The 17,946-nt window shown below is 40.9% G+C and overlaps 1 protein-coding gene across 2 annotated transcripts in view; it reads left to right on the top strand.

Annotated features, from left to right (window-relative positions):
- The window catches only part of nhsl3 (NHS like 3), a 37,786-nt gene that overhangs the window by 1,241 nt on the left and 18,599 nt on the right, over positions 1–17,946 (top strand). Inside the window, exon 1 of one of the 2 annotated variants that reach the window (XM_083926309.1) lies at positions 9,774–10,222. The exons of the other annotated variant lie outside the window; for it this stretch is intronic. Within the exon in view, the coding sequence (XP_083782435.1) occupies positions 10,084–10,222 (139 nt within the window). The 5' untranslated portion in view covers positions 9,774–10,083. Of the gene's footprint in view, positions 1–9,773; positions 10,223–17,946 lie in introns of those variants that run through there. 2 annotated transcript variants of the gene reach the window in all.

Genomic DNA, 17,946 nt, shown 5'->3' with positions numbered 1-17,946 from the left:
CTGCGCTAATCAATATTTTTACATTATTAATGGTTCAAATGACTGTAAAATGTGAAAGCTATCGCTCATAATGACAAACCCGAAGAAAATTATCACACGTCTGCAGTTTCTCTCAGCTCTCTGTAGCGTTTTATAGTATTTCGTCTCATTGCTTTGGTTTTATGGCCTGAAACTTTTGGTTTAACCTCATCACCTTCATAAACCTCATATTAAGTTTCAGCAGACAGCTGTTTTCAGCAAAAAAGCTCATTGACAATTCCAATGTATGCAACTTATCCAACACTGAACAGCAGCCAGACAAAGTTAGCAACCCACTGGTGAACATAGTCGAGCATTTAGCAGCTGAAAACCCTAATAAGTTGGTGGGGATGTAAACAGAGCAAAAAGGAGCTGAGACTTCCAGGTGGTCAGAAAACAACTCCAATTAATGAATGGTGATGTAGCCCCGTGTCAACAGTGTGTTGGCTAATATGTTCGCCATAACAACTTTACTGTATAAGGTTGTACAGGATGATGTCAGTCTGTCCAAGAATGGCCAACAATCAATTAGTTTACTTTTAATAGAAAAACAACTTAAGATGTGGCCAGTAACTGTCAAACCAGTGAATGTATTATGTGCAGAAGGAAAATCACCAATTTTATTGTTTCTCTGTAAGCACAGTTTCTCTCACATGGATTAAGAAAGGATAATCTGATAAAATGATAAATTTCGATCTTTTATAAGGGGTGCATAGAAGTCCCTGTCTGGATGGACATTCCTTGTCAAGGTTCAGTTTAGGTGAGGATCAGCGTTTTGAAGCCACGGTTTGCTTGTTTGGCAACTGTACTGTATAATTCTGTCTTGTTTTGTCTGCCATGATCACAGATTGTATGGTCATGATGTTTCGGATAAATGTGACTTTTGGATTAAGATGGAAAGGTAACAGGGATTTTCTTATCGTCAGGACATCAGTCTGTACATTTATAACTTGGCCAAAGTGACAAACACACACACTCATACGTAGACTGACACAGGGGTCTAATCCCCCTGTCTGTTTACTGATGCGTTTGCTTGGTCGGCAGCACAGAGATTACCCACAGTCCCAACTTCCTGTTTTTGTTCCACCTCCAAAGCCATCCCTTTCTCTTCTGTCATTGTGTGTGTGTGTGTGTGTGTGTGTGTGTGTGTGTGTGTGTGTGTGTGTGTGTGTGTGTGTGTGTGTGTGTGTGTGTCTGTGTGTGTGTGTGTGTGTGTGTGTGTTTGTGTGTGTGTGTGTGTGTGTTTGTGTGTTTGTTACTGTAGTAACTATCCAACAACTCTTGGAAATCCACATTCACAGTCCTTCAGTCCTTGTTTGGTCTTTTGTGGTTTTTGTGCTCGTTCTGCCTAAAAATAACTTCCATGATCCTTTATTATGCCTTACATTGTGGTTTTGTAAGGCCTATGGAGAACTATGAATACTGGATGGGTAACAGACTCCATTTCAAACCAAAGATAAACTTGTAGTAGGGCTAATAGTTCCCCACCGGAGCAAGTGGCCAATGTGTGGGAACCATATCTTTTGGCTTTTTGGCTCAACGATTTTCCAAGTTTAAGACCAAAACAGATCACTGTCAAGCATGTCCAAGACACAGATCGCAGATAGTCTTGAACACACAGCCAGCCAGGAGTTGCAGATTTAGAAGTGACCTAGATATAGTGTGACTAAGGTTTTTGAACATTTACTTTACTTCCGTATTGTTTTACAGCATTTTTAGGTTGTGTTTATTGCATATTCTTTTTTGTCTGTAGAGTGATTGTGCTCGACCACGGGTAGGTTCTAATGTAACTGCAGGCGTGTTTGCTATTGGTTTAAAGTTTTATTTTGGAAAGACAATTAGTGAAACCACTAAGTATAAAGTGGAAATTATGTGTTAATTCTTATAATATTTGAAAATGCAGCCATGAATCTTGTCAAAGTTAACATTCACAGAAGACCTGTAGCCGTGAGAAAGATCTGTTCCTTATTTCACCAGCATGAACAGCTGGTGCTTTCTGTCTCACCTGTGTGTGTGTGTGTGTGAGTGTGTGTGTGTGTGTGTGTGTGTGTGTGTGTGTGTGTGTGTGTGTGTGTGTGTGTGTGTGTGTGTGTGTGTGTGTGTGTGTGTGTGTGTGTGTGTGTGTGTGTGTGTGTGTGAGTGTGTGAACAAATTGTTAGGTTTGGATTGTTTTCTTGTCTTTGTCTCCTACAGAAAGAGTGAGGGAGGCCTGTGTTCCCACCAGTAAATAACTGGTTTATTTGTCTTTGACGACTAAGATTTCTTGGTGATTTTTTCATGCTGAATGACTTATTTCCAAGAAACTTATGCACACATCTCTGGTAAACACAAGATTTAAAGTGGTGCTTTTCCATGTTTTTTTTGCTTTGTGGAAAAACTCAGTTTTAGAGATTTGTCGATTTAATCAAGTAATCAGTAAACAAAACCTTGTCAGTTAACTAAGAGTGACTTAGAGAGACTTCTCTGATTAAGGACAGCCCTATTAGGTAGTGACCTGTCCTGTCTTATCTTTATACTTTATACATTATCCAAGTAGTTTCAGTTGCTGTTAGGACTGCACAATTTAAAAAAAAAATTGTATCATCAACTTATAAATTCTAATAAACAAATTGCTAAGACACTCAGTGAGTTTTTTGAGTTATACGAACAAATGTATGGTGCCGGTTGTGTTGGCGTACTGTTTAGTTTGTTCAAAAAATAATGTAGGAAATAATTTCTTTCAATTTTAATTGTTGTTTTTTATCAGTATACTGAAAGCAGCAGAAAGGCATAAGTGAGTACACTTTAATATATTTTATTTATCGCTTGTAATATCGTTATCACAAAATTCAACAAGACATCATTGCATAGGGATGAAACGATGAAGATTCACAATTGAATCATAGGGGGGATATTGAAAGCATAACAAGGAAACCATTACAGAGACAGCAATCATATTTTCCCATAGTCTAGGTTAATGATATCTGAACTTAAGACGCATATTTGTTGTAGTGTCTACAGACATTTCACATGATGGTTGAAATGACAACAGAACGCACTGAATTCTCCCCCTAAAAGACAAACTCCTCTAGTGAGCAACTGTGCCTTCTTGTGTCTGTTGCAATGACATGTAGCTCTTACTATAGTATGTCTTTGTTGGTGGGTTTACATTGGCTGTGTCATCCCTGCATTACTGCCTCAGATCTGCTCATCCGCGATCTGCAGTCCAGCGCTGACGGCCAGCTATATTTTACAGAGATCCCTCTCCTTTAAAAAAAACACTCTTTGATGTGCAGAATTCCTGAGAGCTGTGTATCAAAGTGGTGTGTGTGTGTGTGTGTGTGTGTGTGTGTGTGTGTGTGTGTGTGTGTGTGTGTGTGTGTGTGTGTGTGTGTGTGTGTGTGTGTGTGTGTGTGTGTGTGTGTGTGTGTGTGTGTGTGTGTGTGTGTGTGTGAAGGTCTGTCAGCGTGCATGTGTACGTGCATGGTAGCCTGGTTGCCAGATTGGACCTAGAGTTATGCGATGGAGAGGAGAGATTACAACAAATCACAAAGCCCCATTCAGCCTTGAGAGGACTCATAGGGAACACTCTCTCAATACTTTTTTAATTAGAGCAACTTCTCAGCACACACACACACACACACACACACACACACACACACACACGCCAATTCTCTTTCTCTCAAATATTTTAGTCTCTTTGCCCATTTATTACAGCATATTACTGTTTTAGATTTGCTTCTCAGATTGCTTAATACCATCTGTTCAGCAGTGCTTGGGGTGTGTTGGTCTTCTTCACTGCTTATTATTGTTTAATCAGTGGGTGTTTAAAGTTGTGTGTGGACAGCTACAGTGCTGAGTGATGATGTGTGACCAAGTGCTACCCTGTATCACAGGGTATCTCTGTGTTTGTGTGTCAGCAGCATATTGCTGGGCTTAGGGCGGCGCCAACCCAGCGGCAGCACTCATTACATCACCTCCACACACACACACACACACACACAAGGGCATATACTGTAGAGCCCCCGCGACTACCTGCTTTGTCCAGCACAGCTCATCTTCGGCTGCTGGCTGTTTGAACAGTGAGGTCATTTTGCACAATCCCTGGGATTCCACGTGTTTGTCCCAGTGTGTAGTCATTGTTTCCTACATGTGTGTGTAGTACATGTGAGAATACGTATTACTGTGTCACAAATCCAGGCCTTGTGAATCTGTACGTAATGAATCCTGTACATGGGTCTGTATGTGGGCGTGTGTGTGGCTGCCACATCACAAACAAAGTCAGGGTGTGTAGATTCACAAACTATAATGCAGATTACAGACCTAGCAGAGTAATTGAAGAGCAAACATCTCATTACGTAGAGAACATTCTATATAGCCTGAGCTATATTACAGGCAACAACTCAGGGCTGCTTTAATACAGTTTGACAGGATGAAGGCAGCGAGTGGAGGGCAAAGAAAGGCATGTGGCAGAGAGGGAGGAGTGTGAAAGTTTAATGCAGCCACACAATGTTCCCCTTGGACATCATTCACCGCTCGCAACACCACACACACACACCAACACACACTTTGGTGAGCAAGGTAATTTTACCTGGGTAAGCAGATACCTCCAACCCTCATCCATCACTGTAGACTTAAAACCATGCGGGTGAGGTAAACGTCTCCCAGGCAACTGCATTGTGAGGGATCAATATTGTGTGGCAACAATAGGGTCCTTGTCGGAGTGAAACATTAATTGTCTTTCAGGATGCATTAAATGTGAGGATATACAGTAGAGTAGCATGTGGACATGTGTTGTGAGTGGAAGAATGAAGAGCTGATGGAAATAACATGGGAAGAATAGGACAGCGTGACATGAATTCAGGTCACAATCCCCCACTGTATATTCGTGTTAACATTGAAATTTACCCGATACAACACAGACACACACAAACACAGAGCGAAATAATAGGGGATAAAAGAAGTGGACGTAGCTAGCTAGACTACAGTTTTAAAGCCTTGAGTTAGCATTTTGGCTGTCGCCATCTTGGTATTTTGGAGTCAGAAGTGACCATATTTGGACCAGAGGGCAGAGCTTGGTAAAGGGCAAAGTTTCTCTTAGTTACTAGTATACAAGGACAAGCAATCACATGGTAGCCACCCCCTAAACCTGCTTAATTGCCAATTTTACTCTAAATCAAGTGAGAAGTATAGTCATTTTCTCATTGACTTCTATACACTGGACTTCTTTTTGCAAACTCTGCTGAAAATTCGAAAGAATGCAAGTTTAAGGCACTTCCACATTGTCTTCACCTTTCAGACCCGGACACTATGTTCACTTCTTTTATACTGTCTGAGCAAAACGCTTTTTTATATAGATATTTTTTACCATATTTCTTTAGAGAATCATGCACACATGGGCTACTCATCATCATCTGACATCATCATTGTGGGACGTACCCTGCCAAGTCACCGAGATATTCAAGGACTCTTCAACACTGTTAGATGTGTTTACTTTTATGGATGGAGGGAAATGGGAGGAGGCAGAGAGAAACAGCATATAATAAATGAGGACGATGACGACTCACAGTAAACAGCTAGCAGTTTGCTGAGTATTGTCTCACATTACTGTGTTAGTGCTCTATTAAATTTAAGTAGCATTGCTTTTATGGCTACTCCTTGAGATGCCCATGCAAATAACGCATAGATCCATTCACATGGACATGAAGAGGTTACTAAAATTACTTGTGATCACCATACAAAGCTCTTCTTCAAAGGTATTGTTTATGGAATAAGAGATAATGGGTTGTTTTATAGAACATGGAGTGTGTTTGATGTGGCAGGGGAGCAGCTGGAAGACATCAGAGTGGGACTGAGGGAGTGGGAGTGTGTATACACTGGAATATACAACTGATTTACCCTTAAGACTCTGTGTGTGTGCGTGTGCGTATGTGCACATGTGTGTGTGGCACTTGTTACGTAAGTTGTTGTAATAGATACACCCATTGAACACTGTTTACCTGATCCAGCTGTGCATTCTCTCTTTCTGACTTGTTTCTGTGTGAAGAGCAAGAATAGCCCGGATGATGACAAAGCAACTAAGGAATTCAGTCAGCCAATTCTTGAGTAGAGTGACATTTGGGACCATATATGTTCTGATGGCTTGAGTAAAACATCCTCGAACACTGGCCTCTTGCGTCTCAAACGCAGTAATTTTAGTCAAGTTCTACACATACTATACCATGCCACCAATAGGAAAGTAACAGCAACAGCCATTTAGACCTGCAGATGTCATCTATACAGACAAAGAAAGTCATAACTGTTGCTATTGTAACATTTGCTCCACCTACAGGCAATTTGCCTACAGAATCACCTGTTATCAAAAATGGAGGGGTGGGGGTTCTGAGGCTGTTCAACCATCCAACAATTAGACAGCTCGTCTAATCAAGTATATCTGCAAATTGTCTTGAGAAAAAATCTCAATTTCTTAAAGGGGACATATCATGTTCATTTTCAGGTGCACACTTGTGTTTTAGCTTTCTACTTGTTTTTATGTTAATGTTCAAAAAACACATTCTTTTTCTCATACTGTCCACAACCCGAAAAAAAACCTCGGATTGGTCAGTGTTTCCAGGTTTTCTGCCTCTGTGCTATCTGTCCTGTCATTGCAGCTGGGAAATGATTGTAATGGCACTGTGGCAGCACTTTTTACCTAGTATAGCTGCGGCTTCACAACTGTACAGAAGTCCTGACGGCTGTTTAAAGTCACAGTTGCTGAATACAGGCTGAGAGCATTTCTCTGTGGATTGGGCGTTTTGATACTTTCACAGTAATTCTATAGCAGCTTGACTGGCTTTAAATAAAAAAAAAAGACTTGGAAATCTCACTTTTTACCAAATTATATTTGAATAGGATCCCCTACCTCCCTCACTCTCTTGATTAACCAAAAGGACAGAAGAATCAGAGTGACATATAGAGCTGTCTGAACTTTGTACTTTGCCCAGTATTCAGCGGATAATATTCTACGGTTAACAGAACTATTTAGTCTTTACATTTTGCAAGTTAGTTTCTCCAACACAAACATACACACAAACAGCAGCTACAACAAAGAAAGAACTGCATTTGTACGACTCGTTTTCCTTGCCTGTAGATGGCGCACATTAGCATCTCTACATCTGCCTCTGCTTTTCCTGCCAGTAGGTGGCACAGGTTAGACTGAAACATGGGGGCATATCTGACGCTGTTGCTCTTGCAGATCTGCATCTCTGCAACTGGAGGTAATTAAATGGTTTTGACTGCTTTGCATTAGTGTCACTGTATTCCCCCAGGGCCTTATTGTGATAGCTCTACCTTGCCACAAGATGGGAGTGCTGGGCTGATGTTGGCAGATTCACTGGCTTTGGAAATTAAAATGTAAAGAATTTGCAATGGAGATTATATGACATGACATTACTTTTTCAAACAAATGTCCTAATTTAGGCCTCTGACCTCCCTGGTCTCGGGTACATGTTCAACAATAAAAGTACACACAGAAACATTTAGAAAGGTAGAGGCCCTGGTGATGGTCACCCTGACAACCACTTTCCCTGACGACTACTCCTTGACAACGGGATTCCTCTACACAAACGTCCTTTAATGTACGCATGCGTACATGCAAACACGTACACACGGACACATAGCCTGACTCGCTGTGCTCTCCTTTGAGTTCCCTGCAGCTGTCAAATTCTAAAATCTCTTTTGACAATGACACACACTTTGATCACACTCATATTTAAATGTATCTAGGGCATGTTTGGCACGTTGAATTGCAGCTCGTAGGTGAAGGCAGGGTATAGAGCATCCAACCACACACACACAAACACACACACACATACACACACACACTATCTAAGTGCACTCTCATAGCTCTATGACAGTTGAGATAGAGAGCTCAGAGTACTCTACCAGCACAAATGTACTGGGTGTGGTTCTTATGGGGCTGCATTGAGAGACAGCATCTCTCTGCAAGCGTTTTATTGGAGATCCTTTTACACTGCAATGTGCAGCAGGAGTGATATCATACTCTCACATCTTTCATTTATATTTATCTAGATACATTTGTTTATTCTTATTCATATTTGGAAATTCCCAGCAACTCCGCTGGCTCTTCAGATACCAAATCGATTCCTGTTCTAGGAAAACAGCTCAGTGCTCAGTAGTCCAGCACATCTCCCCTTCCTCATGACTCCCCCAGTCAGTAAATCTGCTTTTTATTGGAGGCTTTTTATCTTCCAGCAGTTCTCTACACACCAGAGGGATGGGGGATGGAGGGATGGGAAGAAACGTGAGCAGGGTGACCACGATGAGGCGTGTGTGGTTTCACTTTCTTGCTCTTCATCATCACACTTCCTCCCTCTTCCTCCATTTTGTTCCTTCAGTGAATCTCCGTTTCACTTGATATTAGCAACAAGCTACATGCTGATGGTGTTCATGTCATTTCCCTTTTCCCATATGTCTTTCTCCGACCTTGCTCTGGATGACTGCTATTGATCCTTAAGATCTGGGAGCGTAAGCATTAAGCGACGGCAAAGGTCATGACATCATCATTTTGGGACGCACCCTGCCAAGTCATCAAGTATTCAGGGAGTGTTAGATGTGTTCACCTTTAGGGATAGAGGGAAAAAGCAACGAGGAAAACGACGGCTTACATGGCACCGCTATATTTTCTTCCTCGTGTTTGCTGAGTGTCGTCTCACATTACTGTGTTAGTGCGCTGTTAAATTGAGAGACGTTGCTTCTCTGGAATGCCCCATCATCGGTGCTTCTGTAACTCACCCATCTGGATCAGCATCTGCATTCCCTCTAAGCATAGCAGGAATATTCTAAACTCAAAAGAGGCTTTGATCTGTCCGACCGGTTGACTGGCATATATCCTGCTTTTACTAGTTTTTATCTGTGTGTGTGTGTGTGTGTGTGTGTGTGTGTGTGTGTGTGTGTGTGTGTGTGTGTGTGTGTGTGTGTGTGTGTGTGTGTGTGTGTGTGTGTGTGTGTGTGTGTGTGTGTGTGTGTGTGTGTGTGTGTGTGTGTGTGTGTGTGTGTGTGTGAATTTCAAAAGGTGCCAGATAGGAGAGCTACCACTGTGAAGCTTATGTGAATTATTGAGCATTTTTCTACTGTTTTTAGTTCCCACTCTTCTTGCCTTTATTTCCTATCTTTGCTACTTTACTACATGAACACCACTGATATACTGGTCTGTCATCAATAGATTTCTGTGTGTGTGTGTGTGTGTGTGTGTGTGTGTGTGTGTGTGTGTGTGTGTGTGTGTGTGTGTGTGTGTGTGTGTGTGTGTGTGTGTGTGTGTGTGTGTGTGTGTGTGTGTGTATCATAGAGTAATCTGTATTTTCTCCATCACCCAATGTGTTGACAGGATCTGTCAACTGTGCTTATAATGGTATAAAATAAAGATAACTGCTCACTAAAAAGCAACTTAAGGGAGATACACAACTGAAGAGTAGCATTAACCATTAAGGAGAAATATGTGAGGGTCATTTGATGAGCTATATTATGGAGATCAGTGTGTGTGTGTGTGTGTGTGTGTGTGTGTGTGTGTGTGTGTGTGTTTTCACCCCTCTCCGATGCTCAGCTGTGTGAATGCTCAGCTTGGGAGCTCAGCGATCACAGAGGCAGAGAGTGGGAGGGGCACTTCCACACACAATCACACACATGCATATACACACACTTAGTGGTAGTGAGCTTGTCAGTATGTTATGCTGCCATTGCTTCAGCAGCTGGATGTACGGAACTGGAAGTGCGTCAGGGAAAGGAGTGATTTGAGTGTTTGTCTTGTGTTTTTGCACGTTGGATGGATCTGCGTGTTATAGCTTTTTGTTTTATAGGAATGGTGTCAGTGGGTCTTTAGCACACAATCACCACACCGTGTGGGACTCAATCAGCTGTAATTGTTTGACCAAAGGGATTCAGAAGCGTGTTATTGACTTTGACTCAGGGTGTGTTTTCACGGTGGAGAGTGAGGGACTGTTGGAAGGTCTAAAGAGCGGGACTACAGATGTAATGTCACAGGACGACAAGATGAAAGACCCACTTTAGGGGCTTCGGGACTGCCCCAAAATGGGGAACAGCGTCCATAAGAAGAAGAAGGTCCACACTGAGAATAACTTCTCTGCATCCTCATCCCCTTCCCGGAGCCCAAGCCAGGGGAAAACTAAAGGTTTGTGGCTGTTTGGACATGGAGACAAACTGAAAACAGGTGAGAGGGGCAGACTGATGAGTGGAGGTATAGATGTCGCTTTTCATAAATGTTTAGTGAAAATCTCATTCTTGAAAAAGTAGCACTTTTGCTTTGAAAGTGACCACTTTGACGTTAGATTACTGAGTTAATTGGCCGTGTATGCCTGTGGGTGTGTGGTCGTGTGCATGTGGATTAGTTCCCACAGTAAGCTTTTTAGATGCAGAGTGACAATATGCTGACTTTACCTTAGTCAGCTTTAAAGCGTACTGCTTATTGCACAAATGTGCAGAAGAGGGTGGTGTGGGCAAGAGTGGTTTTTTCCTCTTTTTGTTCCGGTGATTTGTTTATCCTGCTGCGTAGTAATGGAGGATCTTAACTTAAGACTGACTCTGAATTAGCCTTTTTCACAGCTGTTTCCACCCAAACCTCCATGTACTTCAATGCCACAGTGTGTGTGTGTGTGTGTGCGTGTGTGTGTGTGTGTGTGTGTGTGTGTGTGTGTGTGTGTGTGTGTGTGTGTGTGTGTGTGTGTGTGTGTGTGTGTGTGTGTGTGTGTGTGTGTGTGTGTGTGATTCTGTGCTTCAGAGTGGCTATTATTTATGATTCTGTGAGTTGTTTCCAGACCAGTATACCTGCAGTGGAAAACAGAGCTCACCCTCTGTCCCACGCTGATCGCTGTTTCTATTAAAAGTCCCTGAAGCAACAAAAACCACCAGACAAACAGGTTTAACTCAAGCTGAAACAGATTGTCAGATAATGCTCAGTCACTGAGATTTGTCTTTTCAAAGCTGCTGAGGACATTTTCTGTTTCTCAGGTGTTGCTTTCTGTTTCACGTTTACTGCCAGTACTATTTTTAGGCTACCCTTGTTTCTTTTTCTTCTTTTAAGTCTTGGTTTTGGTTTTTGACCCGCAACTTTACTATTTTGGTTCACTCTGCTCTCATCAACCTAACTTCCAGTCACAGCAGGCAGCTGTTTTCATCAAAAAAAGCTCTGATACACCCAAAGTAGGCTGCATTCTCTGCACCAAATGGCAGGCAAATTTAAGGACTAGCTGTTGAATGAAGTGGTGCATCTAAGGCTAAAGAGACAGATATTTAACTCAGGGCTGGTTCAGACCATAACAATGCTAAAAGTGGAGTGACTATTGGAGTTAGATCTGCCATAAACCGACCAACTTACAAGCTACTAATATGGCAGAGTTGTGTTTGTTGTGCAGCTCCAAGGGGCCAAAAAATCAATCATTGCTGCTTTAGTAAAGGATGCTTGGAGCCATGCAGCTTGAATTTATAATTGTTTAGCCTGTTATTTTGTTTTGATAAACAAACCATAACAACAGGCATTTAAACATGCTGAAAATATGTCTTTCTCTTTCATTTTCACTGCTGCCTTGGCACATTCATTACCTTGGCAAAGACAAGTATACAAGTATCACCAGTATAGACCCATAAGAAACCATTTCTAAGGCACATACACACTGTTTCATGTGGACTTCAATCAGCCTAGTGGTTTATATCCAAGTACTTTTAGGCAGACAATAATGTACCAAACTCAAAAGGCTAAGCCAATGTGACAACAAGCTGATATTTTTTTCAAGTAATTTGTGTTGAACATTGGCCTGAAGACTTTTGATGGACAGATGCTGATGGAGCAATTTGTCCACCACAAACCTACCATATATGTGTTGCCACATTCATTAGACAGCTGTCATGGTTATATGGCCATTAGTTGGAGTTGGTGCATTAGAATATTACTAAATACATCTATCTGCTTGTGTCATTACCTAGAATGAAATATGACCAACATTAGCTGGAACCAAAGACTAATCAATTCTTGACGGACATCCATTTTCTTGTGGGTGTAATTTCTATTGCATTTAGACTTTCAGATGAGACAAATGTAACCGTTTCATATCGACGCCTGTATTTTGCAAAAATGGTTAATTTATAATTGTCTTGATAGCCTTCAGAGCATCTTGTATTTCACCACAAAATTGGTTCCTGATGCCACTGGTTTCCATGGTGACGTCGGACCCTACTGAACCATGTGTGTTAAACGAGAGTCTCTTATCAAAACACCGAGATGCTGTTAGTGTGTGCACAAAAAAAGACTACGCTCATTCTAGATAATGAATGCTGGTGTATACAAACACATCTTGATTTCATTTTCTGTCAGGGTGGTCGGTGTCTATGTGGGCGTGTGGGGTTGTCGTCCGCTGTTCTCCTGTATTCACCGCCTCATTCATAGGGAGTTTATTCAGAAACTTGGGGTATGAATGCATTCCTGCATTCCAGTCGATTTCCTTACACATGAGCACCCATCCAGCACACAATCACACAACTTCTTGAAATGAGGCTCAATTCCTGTTTTCTGAGGGGATTGCAGCTGCCTTTTGTTACACAATAACCCCAAGTGAAGGCAGATTGAGCAAGAGAAAGAGGGAAAGATTGCATTTTATTGCAAATAATTGCCATTGCATATGTTTATGTGTATCTGTATTGATGGAAATACTCTTTAAAGTTGTTGACTTTATTTATATATTAGTAAAACCATAGCGAATGGATTAAAACCACAGTAAGTGCAGCAACCACACAGTACATGGTCTTGTTGTGCCACAGTAACACAGCTTTGATGTGTAGCAGGCTAATGAAACATGCACAAGATGAACTCGATCCACACAATGTGCTTCTGAAATATATGTGGTGTGTGGACACCCTGCCTGTGTCCTTCACAGCACCTGAGAGGTTGTTTGTGTTGGGGAATACACTTAACAGACTGGGAAACGACTGGATGTCACACGTGGAATGACCAACCTTTTCTGTATTTTTGGTCAAGGTCATCCGTCGGTGTATTTCTCTCTCCAAACCATGTTTCCCATTGGCAGGGGAATATTAATGTCTCCCAGTCTGGGATTTAAAAACACATATTTGAAACGATTGTGTTGTTCTAAACTTTTTGTCCTTAAACCAGTGTGAGCTCAATAGGGCTGCAGCTAACGGTTGGATTAATAATTTAGTCTATAAGATCCAAAGATATTCAGTTTGATATAATATAAAACAGAGAAAACAAGAAAATCTCCATATTTCAGAGGATGAAAGCAGTACTTTATACCATTTCTGCATGATAATGACTGTAACAATTACTCGATTCATCAAAATAGTGTCAGAGCTCTAGAACTCTACCTCCTTTGAGGTCACTCGGTGCGATCCTGAAAAACCTTTACAAATCCCAAGGTTGATAGTAAAGCAGTGTGTTCCATAGTGAAAATACACCCAGGGAAGCGCTGAAGAAGAGTTACTATTCGGTTTGCAACCAACAATTATTGTCATTATCAACTGATTTGTTGATTATTGTCACAATTAATCATTTGGGCTGTAAAATATCAGAAAATAAGGAAAATGAACAATTTTCTAAAGTTCAAGATGCCATCTTCAAATTGCTCATTTTGTCCAACCAACAGTCCTCAACCAATAGATATTCGTTTCATTATCACCAGAGATGCAGCAAATCATCACAATTAAGAAGCTGGAATGAGAATGTTTGACAAAAAGTAATTATCAAAAAAAGCTCATTTTCTGTCAATCTACTTTGTAAACGTTATGCATTTATTGAACTGAAAGACTAATGAATAAAATAAATAATATATCATATAATAATTTAGTTTATAATATAAACAACAAACATTCTATTGTTTATATAATACAAATATTCAATAAATATTATAAAATTAATCTAAAAAATAAATAGATCAACTTTCAATGTTAGTGCACCTCTAAAACCTTTGGAAAACTACTAAACATAATATAATCCATATCAGTAGTCCAAACTCTGTCTTCTTTGACGTCTGCACTTGTGTTGGTCGTTGGACTCGGCTTTGAGAACTGGTCAAGTTGTTTCTGACCGCTGATTCAGGATCAGTTGTACAGAACGTTGGCTAAACATTACGCAGTGGCCCCTTCCCTACGTTCTACCCCCCCAAATCTTCTCAACAGACTCCTAAACATATATTCAACATTTTAGTAAACTATATTCAACTTATTCCAGCCAATAACTCAAAATGGGGAAAAGCGCTCCACTGTAATGGTAAGAAATGTATTGGATTTATAACACAAGACAAAACAAGATCATCACAAGATCAACGGAAAGCGACACACGACTATCTTTTACTCACAATTGTTTTCAGCCAAAACTATAATTGAATATAAAATTTGATGAATCGCCCAGTTCTCACTGTAAAAGACACATGGTGGTCGTGGTTGAGAAGTTGCCAGTTGAGCTCCAAAGTCACAAAGATGCCTATTCATCTGATGATGTGAGTGGTAGGACAGTGGCTGCAGTGGATGAGATTAGCTCACTATGAGCTCACTTTACTGCATCCACAGGTTGTCAGTGATGCAGAGGGAGCCAGACACACACACGCATGTGCACACACACACACACACACACACACACACACAGAAACTCTCTTTGTGCTGTCATCCTTTCATTATTGGGCCCTTTTGAGGTTTCATAAACTCGTGCGATTCAGCTGATGGATCTCCAGATGTTTTATATTACTTTCTCATAACTGTCCACTCTGCAGGGAGAACCTCTGCTGGCTTTCATGGCAGGGTAGAGTGTGTCACCACCCTAAGATGAGAGATGAGTCAGAATGATCCATCTAATAAACTAGCATTACTGTAAACTTGAAAGTGCAATTTTAGGACATATTGTTGAAATCTTCTCTGCCTTTTACCTTCATTCCTTTGCACTCCCCTCTGCTTCCTCTCCTTTGTGCTGCTATCTTCTTGACCTTGGATTGTTGGCTAGTTATTTATCTTCCAGCATTCCAGAAGGTTAGAGATATTAGAGATATTTGTATGCACGGTAAGATTTACACTGACTGCACGCCTTTGTGCAGATTGTGACTTTAGGGATGAAGGATTGAGAGGTGAAGTAAAGTGAAAACTCATGACAGAATTAGGGCGGGAGAACGTAGTCTGGAGAGTATAAAGAGCAGAGAAGAAGAGAGGAGGCCTCTGTATAATTCGAGAACAAGGCTGGCAGCAAATTTCCCTGCCATTTTCATTATGCCTGTCTTGTGCGGGACGTGATATTCCATATTCCATTATGCTGCTGGGTAAGGCTCGCCTAAGCCTTTTGATTTCTGTAAGCTGGGCTAAGACACTCTCTTCTTGGTCCTCCTTTGAAGATCCCATTTACTGTGTGCCACTGTCAAAGCCATGGACTCCCCGCAGAGGGCTTAGGCAACAGTTGGATAAAGAGAAGATGACTTTTCTTCTCTGCTATCTATCCCTCCTACGCCTCGCCCCATCTTGCCTTCCAGCCCTGATCTTTCATGTTATGTTGATGTTTCTCTTTGTGCATTTCCCTGCAATACCTACACACACAGGTGCATCTCGGTGGCATACATATATAACCTCCATTCCCTTTTAGTTTCTTTCCTGCTCTTTTTGAAGCTGTATTTCCTACCACAGGAGACAAAACAATAGGAGGAATAATGTAAACCAACCTCTGTCTTCTCCCTCTTTAGACCAAGCAAGGTCTGTTTAAAGTCTGTGAAAAGGCTCTGTTTTAATTGTTGTCATCATTTTTTCACCTGTAACATCATGTTCTGGCCTGTTGCACCAAAGCATCGCCAAAGTGTTCTTTGGAGATTGGAGGGGGATTGTTACCTTTTTCCACTATCCTGTCTTCTCATGCCCTTTAGCTGTCGTAACTTTTGTTTTCTTACTTTGAATGAAAAGATGTTTAGGGCAGCATGCAATTGTGGTTTGTCTGCAAGTGCAGTGAATGCAGCAAGGGAATGCTTTAGCCGTTGGACAGAATCTCCTTTAAAGTAAGGATAAGTCTTTCTAAAAGATACACCACCTGTTAGCAAGTTTCATGCATGCAAAAAAGAAAGTGCATGTGAAGTATCCCTAAATTGACTTGACCCACATTTAACTTAAGCTGCCCCTTAGAAATAAATCCAGTTATATCAACCATGGTTAAAAACACTGTTAGGCTTGTTACTCATTAAAATACGTATATGTTTACGACATGAAGGCAGTAATACCTTACACCACTTAAAACATTCCTTTTCCATTACTTAATTAAAGCTACACTAGTCAACATTTTTTTTATAAACAATGGATGAAATGACTGCATTTCTCCTCAGTTCTACAGAGCAGTTTAGCGTCCTTCATCTCATTGTTTTCGTTGTTTAACAGTCAAGCCCTTTACCTTTCACACATGCACTGAAAACCTGAAATTATCTAGACATTAACTGTGTGTGAATGCGAAATACTGATTCAGTTGGAACCAGACATCGAGTTTACTGTGCCAGCTCCCAAGTACAAACAAAAGGGAATCTGCGAGTGAGCTCATGTGTGAATACAGCCGGTGTATCCATGGAGCTGTATGGGGCGACTTGATGACGTGTATATCATGCATGAATAAGAAGGGTCAGTAACACAATTCAGGAACTTCTGTCAGTAAGGACCGATACCTAAATCATGAGACAAAGAACAGCAAGAGACTCTGTTGTTTGTGACCAAAATAAGAACCGGCTCCATCGGCGCACACTCTACACAGTCACCCCCCTTTGACTACACCAAACAGAGTATTTCTGTACGTCTGAGACGGTGAATCCCAAGTTGAGTTTGCATGTGTGAAAGTAAGAAAAAGAAAAGAAACTGTACTATGTTTGACTCTCTCAGAACCTGATGCTCCTGACATTGTCCGAGGTTCATATGTGGAAACAGCTCAAGTGAACTGTCTATCTCTAGTATAAAAGGACTCAGTGTTGGAATTGAATTAAAGCATCGGACCACACCATTGAAAAGCACTCAGACCTGTGTGTGACCTGGCCATTCAAAGGTCAGCATCACTGCTTTGATTTGATGATTATCAATTTGAAACGAAAAGAAAATCATCTTCTACGCTCACGTTCGGCTTCATTTTCCAACATCACTTTGTCCAATCTATAATTTGAAACTTGTGACAGTCTTCCCTAAGCCTCCTGATGGAGACGAAAGTGACATCAAAGCTAAGATTAAACCTCGCTGAAATGAAGTTATCCACCAATCAAAATGGCTATTACCGGACGTCTCAAAGTGCTCATTTAGAGTTTTCTTCTGACACTGATAAGAATAAATCTGGTTTTCTACACTGCATTCTTTTGTGTTCGCAAAACCAAGACTGAAACCAATGTTTTTGCATTGACTGAAGAAAATATAACTTTTATCAGCATGAAAAAGCCTTTGAATCCGCATTTAAGACCATTATGGGGCACTAAGAAATCCTTGAGGTGCATTAGAAGCTCCTTTAGGCAGAGTGCAGCATAGTTCAGTGGAGCCTTTACAGACTGACACTGATGAATTTGAGCATAATCCACCTCTCAAAACACCCTGGGAATGTGTATCTCATCAGACATTTGAAAGGATGGTAATTAACTTTGAAAATCACTGCAAAACATGTTGTTCTATATCACTATAGTACTATATTTGTACAAATTATATAACTGTAACGAAAAATTGGGTAACAACAAAACAGTGACAAAATTTTGTATTTGACCTAAAGGTACACAGTGGAGTTTTGAACTACACGTAGGTATATGGTTTTATTTCATAAAACATATGTCAATCAGTGTAATACCAGCTATAATTAACCTCATCAACTAAAGCAATTTCATCTTACCGGTGTCAGGAGACCTTGGACTCATATCAGCTCCACTGGGGAGCTGAGAATCTGTGCCAAGC

Source organism: Echiichthys vipera, assembly GCF_963691815.1.
Source record: "Echiichthys vipera genome assembly, chromosome: 13".
NCBI classification, from domain to species: Eukaryota; Metazoa; Chordata; class Actinopteri; order Perciformes; family Trachinidae; genus Echiichthys; species Echiichthys vipera.
The sequence above is the reverse complement of the archived record's forward strand: the minus strand, read 5'-3'. Positions and strand labels throughout refer to the sequence as shown.